General features: G+C 52.3%; 2 protein-coding genes across 4 annotated transcripts in view; one reads left to right on the top strand and one right to left on the bottom strand.

Moving 5' to 3' along the window:
- Window positions 1-3,753: 3,753 nt before the first annotated feature.
- Window positions 3,754-7,776, bottom strand: part of SPMIP8 (sperm microtubule inner protein 8) — a 7,229-nt gene continuing 3,206 nt past the window's right edge. The window contains exons 3-8 of one of the 2 annotated variants that reach the window (XM_040498157.1): window positions 6,695-6,756; window positions 6,255-6,429; window positions 5,756-5,817; window positions 5,480-5,544; window positions 5,070-5,102; window positions 3,754-3,934 (exon numbers count right to left, since the gene is read on the bottom strand). In XM_040498157.1, coding sequence (XP_040354091.1) covers window positions 3,904-3,934; window positions 5,070-5,102; window positions 5,480-5,544; window positions 5,756-5,817; window positions 6,255-6,429; window positions 6,695-6,756 — 428 coding nt within the window. In that variant the 3' untranslated portion in view covers window positions 3,754-3,903. The remainder of the gene's footprint in view (window positions 3,935-5,069; window positions 5,103-5,479; window positions 5,545-5,755; window positions 5,818-6,254; window positions 6,430-6,694; window positions 6,757-7,776) is intronic. The other variant, XM_040498158.1, reaches the window with a different exon arrangement.
- CNGB1 (cyclic nucleotide gated channel subunit beta 1) overlaps window positions 5,814-7,776 on the top strand; it is a 77,839-nt gene continuing 75,876 nt past the window's right edge. The window contains exons 1-2 of one of the 2 annotated variants that reach the window (XM_040498150.1): window positions 5,814-6,459; window positions 6,843-7,277. The gene's annotated coding sequence lies outside the window, so the exon portion shown is untranslated. Of the gene's footprint in view, window positions 7,278-7,776 lie in introns of both variants that reach the window. The other variant, XM_040498151.1, reaches the window with a different exon arrangement.

Below are 7,776 nucleotides of genomic sequence, written 5' to 3'. Positions count from 1 at the left end.
GTAATTGTTTCATTTAGTCCAGATCTGACTGTTGGTGTTGGGGGGCCCCAGGCCCCATTCCTGAGCACCCGCGTTCACTCAGAGGAAAGGAGCCACCAAGTGCAGTATTTCCTTAGAACCAACTGTGGGCCAGAGGCTAGGAGTCAGTCCCCCCAAAATAGCTACCATCAGGTCCTCATGGTCTTGGGGAAGACTGGGGGGGGGGGGGGAGCGGGGAGGCCTGGAGGGAGCCCTGCTTGGGAGAAATGGTAGGATTTGGTTAGGAAGAAGTGCAGAAAGCATTTCAGGTAGGATGAAGGCTTTGAACAAAGGGCAGACAAGAGCCTGCTGTGTTCAGAACAGCAAGGAGTCTGGTGGGGGGGGGGTGGTTGTGTTGGAGTAATGCCTTGAGGCCCAGGGCCAGGGAGGTGGGCTGGGGACTGGCCAAAAGACCTGCAGGTGGGGCCATGGAAGCTGGACAGTCTCCAGGGCAGAGGCCATAGGGAGGATTTCTAACGTGATTGATTGATTGATTGATTTTTAAATTATTGCTTTCCCAATAGAAATTATTTAAAAAAATTTTTTTAATGTTTTATTTATTTTTGAGACAGAGAGAGACAGAACATGAGCAGGGGAGGGGCAGAGACAGAGCGAGACACAGAATCCGAAGCAGGCTCCAAGCTCTGAGCTGTCAGCACAGAGCCCAATGCGGGGCTCGAACCCACAAACCGTGAGATCATGGCCTGAGCTGAAGTTGGATGCTCAACCGACTGAGCCACCCAGGTGCCCCTAACATGATCTATTGATGAGTAAAGAGCCTCCTGAGGCTGAGAGGGCTTTGAGGCCAGGGCACAGTGGCCCCAGGTTGGGTAGGAATGGGGCTTTTCCCATCTCTTGGCCTCTGGATGGGGTTAACAAATGTGTTCACCCCCAGGAAGCCCCCTCTGGTTTCTTCCCCACTCTTGGCTTGTATCTCTCTCATCGCAGAAAGGCGGTGGAATGTGGTGGCTGCAGGCTCGAGGGTCAGGGATGCTGGCTTCAATTCCCAGCTCTGCCAATCACCAGCAGTGTGACCTTGGGCCAGTCATTTCACCTCCCTGAGTCCATTTTGTCATTCATAACACAGGTTTAAAATTACCCATCTCATGGTGTCTGCAAAGTGCTTACTTCATACATTATCTCGTGCTTAAAAACTAGAAAGTGCGGGGGTACCTGGCTGGCTCAGTCAGAAGAGTGTTTGGCTCTTGATCTTGGGGTCCTGAGTCTGAGCCCCATGTTGGGCATAGAGATTACTTAAAAAATAAATAAATAAACTTAAAAAAATAGAAAGTGCATAGCGAATCAGGCTCGTTGATGCTCATCTACTCTGTATTTTCTTCATTCTTGGGCACATGTTTTTATGCCTATGGAATCAGGATTCAGTGTATACCTGGTGGGCAAGAACCAAATTAAACTGCTGGTGTGGGTTACCATTCACAGTGTCTTGGGCTTGAGGAACGTGGCCTAGGTGTGTCCACATTCTCACCTTCTGCTTTCAGGTTTGAATCAGCTGGGCCTGCCTTCCTCCTACTAGGACTGGAAGCACCTCACAGGCAGGGATGGCATCTGGTCTGTGTCTTTCCCACACCCAGCACTGGGTGAGACAGGCCTCAAATATCTGCTGGGCCAAATTCCTGGAGGGCCTTGCCCAGTCATTCAGTGTCAAGGAAGCAGGGCCAGGAAAAAACTCCCAGGGACTTGATTCTCACTGGAATACTGAAGCATGCCCTCTGGCTGTCCCAAGACCCACACAGGGCAGGACTGTTGTGATGTGAGCTTTGGGCAAATCTATCCATTCTCGGAGCTGTCATGCTGGGGGTGGCACTCAGGGCTGCAGAATGTGGCTCTGACACCTCACGAGGTTCTGCCTGTGGCTTCCCAAGGTTCAAGCCAGGTGGACTGCCCTTTGGGCTTGGAGGAAAGGGTTTCTTCCTGCATGAAATGGCAGGAGGCTGGGTGCCTTCTGAATAGGCCCTCAAGGATGCAGGGACTCTGTGGTCTGCTTACTTCTTCCTGTCTGCCCCTCCCCATGTTCCGGCTCTGTTGTCAGCAGAACCCCACACATGAGGACAAACAGACACCACGGTTCCTTACCTCGGTATAAGGATAGTACCCATCACCTCCACCCCTAAAAGAAATTTAAAAAAGCCTAGTGTCTGTTAGGCAGCCTCTGTCTGCATTATCAGAAAACAACACAACTCATCTCCTTGTTTTTTTACCCGAGATTGAATAAAAGACTTCCCTTTCTGGGAAATAATTTATTCTACAAATCTTGAGTGCAAACTATACATGAATACCGTGTCAAATACTGGGACTTTCTTTGAGTCCTGAGCCCTGGGTTTGGCTGGAGGTGAATGACTTCCTGATCTGGGCCTCAGTTTTCCCATCTGTGATATGGGATAGCGTTGGTTCTGGTCGCTTTGCAGAGTGTTTATAGGGCATGAGGTCTGGAGGAGATAAATGAGCCACATGGCATTGTGTTCTGAATAGTGTAATATAGGCTCCAGAAATAAGAGGTTGGTAGTAGTCTTTAAATTCCTTCCACATGAGGGGTGCCTGGGTGGCTCAGTCGGTTGAGCATCCGACTTCAGCTCAGGTCATGATCTCAGAGTCTGTGAGTTTGAGCCCCGCATCGGGCTCTGTGCTGACAGCTTGGGGCCTGGAGCCTGCTTCTGATCCTGTGTCTCCCTCTCTCTCTGCCCCTCCCCCACTCATGCTCTGTCTCTCTCACTCTCAAAAATGAATAAATGTTAAAAAAAATTAAAAAAAAAATTCCTTCCACATGAGACCTGGCCTGCATGCAGTAGGTGCTCAGTAAATATTAGTGGAAGGAGATGGGGAGGGTGTAAGTAACCTAACCTTTGTGGACGCTGACTCTCCAGAAAATCAGATGACAACAAGGAGCCTCTCCATGAGAAAATGTATATGTGGGTGGACACATCATTTTGTTCACGATCTCACAAGGTTCATGGATCCCTGAGGTTCCAGATCCTAGCAGCAGAGTCTTGTTCAAACAGTCTTTGAGCTGGGTGGCTATTTACCTGATTGGGATCTGTCCTTGCACACTGCCCACCAAGTGGGATGTGGATGGGGTATCTAGAAGGTCTGGGAGCTCAACATTTATCCTGGCTCTCTAACCATGCCAGAGACACTCTTCCTTAACCCCTTTGAGTTCGGTTATCCTGGCCCTGGCCCAGGACTGCCTATGGCTGGCCCCAGGACATCGTGCTTTCCTCTCTGTAGTTTGGACAGATGAGGGCTAGTCCTGAAGCTCTGTGGATAGAGCAGACAATGCTTGCTCTACACCCAGAGGCTGCCTCTAGGCCACCAGAGCCTGCCAGGCCCAGAGAAGCCCCCCACCAGAGTATATTGGTATGGTGGAAGCTTTTGAGAGAGGTGTCTAACAATCCCTTTTGACCCGGGCCCAAGTTCAGCATCTGAAGTGGAGGGAGCCTGGTTGTGAGGCTGCAAGCAGGGGATGGGGCATAGGGAAAACCCATTTTGCAGGCAGCCTATCTCTACACCTCACCCCTGGCTGAGCCCTGGGGCTTAGACTCTGACTCTCTACCTGGGGTCATGAGACAGCTTTCTCCAGCCTCCCACCACTCCTCAGGAGTTGGCAGGAGACAGGTAAAGGTAGGACATCATCATCCTGAGGTACTGACCCCTCTCCCAGTCCGTACAACACACACACACACACACACACACACACACACACACACACGCACATATGTGCCTGGTTCCTTCCTGGGGGAGCATTAGGTTTATTTCCAGTCCGGCTGAACTTTTAGGGAGATGGGTGGTGCCACCATACCCGCTCTGTCCTGCTGGAGAACCGGAGATGGCACAGCCCAGCAGCCTGAGGACTGGCTTCCTTTTCACAGATTAATGCCAGGGGGTGAGGTAGTTGACACGACTGTGGAGAGAAACAGGGGTGAGGCAGGGGCCTCCAGGGTGTCCTGGAAAGTCAGGCTGTCCTTCTCTAGGCTTTTCCCCCAAACCCATCACCCTGTCCTCGAGGCTCTGAAAACAAACCTTCCATCCTGCCTTTCTATGGCTCAAGAGCCTTCAATGGCTCCCTGTTTCCTTTTATTTATATATTTTCAGTGACTCTGCTTGACTTTCAAGCCCTACCTCCTCCGCTTTCACCTTGCCTCATCTTTTGTTTCCCATTGATTACAAATAATGTACTGCTTTGCTCATTTTTCAAACATTTAGTGCACCTGCTCTAGCAGGCACTATGTAGCAGTAAGAAATCAGAAAGCATTCCCTTGTGTGTGCACAGGGTGGGTGAGAGAAGGCAAGCTCTCCAACGATAAGTATAATGCCATAGTCTGCATGCTGTCAGATATGCGTGCACATGTGGTGAGCGACCCAAGGGGGTTTAAGCTAGAGGGGAGAGGCAGGGGATCAGCAAAGCCTTCAAGAAGGATGGAACATCTAGGCTGGGCTTTCAAGGGTGGGGAGGGATTTTCCAGGCAGAGAGGGAAGGATTATCTAGGCCCAGCAACAGCAGCAGCAAAGGTGTGGAGTGCCTGGTTGTGCTGGTCCTTTGGATGATACCCAGGAGTCTGGTACTGCTGCCGTGGAGGGAAGGGGGCTGGGTAGGTGGGAGATGACCAAATGATGAAGATGCCTGAATACCTTGCACACTCCTGCTGGGAACATGAGCCTCAGCCCTTACCACCTATCCACATCCTGGAAGGCAAACTCTCAGTTCTTTCCATCATGTGTCTTACGTGCCTGTTTAGTTTTCCAGCCGCTTTCCTCCCTGGTAAGCCCTCCTCCTTTTGGCCTAGTCTGAGCCAAATCTGGTGAGACAGGCACCCTGCTCCCCCCCATCTCCCAGCAGGCCATCCTTTTGCCTGGCGAGGATCTCTTAGGAGGGAGGCAACTCAGTCCCCCAATATCACCCAGGAGGTACCAATCCCTTGGTGCGAGGCCCCGTGGGTGCAGTGGGGTCTGAGAATCCCCAGAGTCCAGAGGCGGCAGAGGCACAGCCCCAACGGGCCAGTGGCTAGGTGCGAGCAGGGGCGGGGTCACTCCCCTACCTGTAGATTGAGCCAAAGCGTCGGTAAGCATTCCTGCGAAAAACGGAGGAGGAAGGTGAGCCCGAGGTGGGGAAGGGCGACCCTATCCAGGAACCTCACTCCCATCTCCAGGAGCGCCATCCCACCAGAAGGATTACTAAAGTCCACCCTCGTCCCACCTAAGGCCTCCACTCCGAAAGGGTGGGGTTGCCAGGGGGGACTGGACGACAGGGTGTTCCGTTTGATAGGAATTAAACACCCATTCATTTTGAGACTGCAATTTTTTGGAGGTGTATTGGAGCCCAGCAGTTCTTCCCAGGTCTCACAGTTTCAAGAGTCACTAAGTGTACTCTGAAGAAGATGGCCATGTACTCTGAGGCCCATCCTCCCTCCCTGAGGTATGGGGTCCCGGGGCCTGTGCCGTCACTTACAGGGTGTCGAAAGGCAGGGGCTTCTGTCCGTAGCGGTCCAGGCTGGGGTTCTGGTTGAGACAGTACTGGCGCAGGGCCAGAGGAATGGGGGGTCCGTGAATCTAGGGGGACACTGACCCCCGCCCCGGCCCCGCACATTGCTCTCTGCCGGAGATCTTAGCCCTGGGGACTGGGAAACCCTGCCTGGGCGTCTTTTCCCCTCCCCGACCCCCGTGTTAGCCTCTCCTTCCCCACCCCCTGGTCCCCAGGGACAGGTCAGCGCGCAGCCCTCCTTACCCGCCAGTTCTGGGTCACCTCGGGCTTCAAGTACCGCACCGCGTAGCCACTGAAACTCTCCACTGCGGAGAGACCGCCCATCTGCAGCCCCCAGCCCTCCGCGGACAAACTCCGCCCCCGCTCTTACCTGAGCCCGCCCCTAGATCAAACCACGCCCACACACTTGTTATTTGAGCCAGTCCCGCCTCCCCTGCCCCGCCAGAACAAGCCCCGCCTCCAAACCCTGCTCCAAGGGCCCCAGAACCGGCCCTGCGCGCAGCCTCCGCCCCAATGGCGTCCTCTGGCGTGGGCCTGGCCCCTGCCTCCTCCACAAGACGAACCCCACCTCCCTGTCCCTCAGCCCATTTCGGTCCCGCTCACTCTCTGTGCCCAGCTGCTCCTCAGCTTCCCCGCTGTCCTTGCCACAGCCCACCTGATGCCGCCCCCCTCAGCCCCCAGCCGCAGTTGGCTTCCCGGGTCTCTCCCGCCTTGTGGCATCCTCCGCGCCCAGTAGACTGACCCCTCTTGTTCAGGCAGGGCAACTTGAACTCGCCAGCCGAGGACACGAAGCGGGACCAGTCCTCAATGGCGCGAGTGAAACAAGGCCAGTTCACCCGGTTGATGCCCGGCGCGATGGGTACCAGCTTTCCCTCATGGCACCTGTTTCGGAGTCTCCGGCCGGTTTCGGTGATGTCCTGCCGGGCGATGGGAGTCAGGGCCGCGTGGTAGGTGCCGAAGCCTGGGGGGCGACCCAGACCGCCCCATAGACAGGAGCTGATAACTTGGCCCATCTGACCCATGGGCCTCATGGAGGGCCTTGAAGTCCCTAAAGGAGATGGGAAGGGGGAAGGGCCACAAGCAGGCAGCTGGAGAACCAGAGGTACTTGGGGCTGGGCACAGGCAGGGCCTTCACACCGTCTCCCCTGAGCAAACCCAGGGCCAGAAGCAAAGGACACTCACCAAGCACTGCAGAGGTTTATTGGGGACACCGAAAAGTGTGAAGTAGGCGTTGTCAAAGTCATCTGAAGAAGAAAAAGGAGGGAAGAGGTAGGTGTCTCCTCTACTTTGGACCCGAGTCCTACTTCTGGGAATTTATCCCACATTACAGGTACACAACTGGGAAATGATATGAGTAAAAGATCTACCCATTTCAACATTGTTCGTAAGAGAAAATGGCCGGGAATAGCTCAAGTGTCTCATTCAAGGACTTGTTAAATACACTCTGATACATCCTGGCTATGCAGCTACTTAAAATAAACAGGAAATTCTCGATACAGGACCTCCAAGGTGCAGAAGAGTATATGCTGTATGCTACCTTTTGCTTTAAAGCACAAAACTGAGGAGATTGGAGGCAGAGAAGAATATACATTCAGGTCATCACCTTAACCATGTCATCAAACTTGGCATCACGAATAGCAGGATAACAACATTATGTGCCTCCTGCTGAAGCACTATGGCAAGCATGCAAGATTCTGGCCAGCGATGTTTTACCTGGTTAATCAAGCCTCCCCAACCAGCTTCTCGTTTACAGAAAACAGTCAAGGTAAACAACACCCTAAGGAAACAATCACTCGCATTCACAATGTAGGACTGTCTATCATGTAACTATTTTGAACTCTAAAAAGTCGATATGAGGGAAAAATGGAAAGTGGGCAGACTATTTCAGACTGAAACTAAAGATATGTAACACCCAGTTGCAATGCACAATCCTAGATTGCAGTCTGGTTCCAGAAGGAATTTTATTTTATTTCATTTATTTATTTATTTAATTTTTAATTAAAAAAATTTTTTTTAAACATTTATTTATTTTTGAGACAGAGAGAGACAGAGCATGAGTGGGGGAGGGTCAGAGAGAGGGAGACACAGAATCTGAAACAGGCTCCAGGCTCTGAGCTGTCAGCACAGAGCCCGACACAGGGCTCGAACTCACGGACCGTGAGATCATGACCTGAGCTGAAGTTGGCCGCTTAACTGACTGAGCCACCCAGGTGCCCCTTTATTTTATTTTATTTTATTTTATTTTATTTTATTTTATTTTATTT

The sequence above is a fragment of the Herpailurus yagouaroundi genome, unplaced genomic scaffold (genome assembly GCF_014898765.1).
Source record: "Herpailurus yagouaroundi ecotype Mexico unplaced genomic scaffold, PumYag 190, whole genome shotgun sequence".
NCBI lineage: Eukaryota > Metazoa > Chordata > Mammalia > Carnivora > Felidae > Herpailurus > Herpailurus yagouaroundi.
Note: the sequence above shows the minus strand (reverse complement) of the source record. Positions and strands in the feature narration are given on the sequence as shown.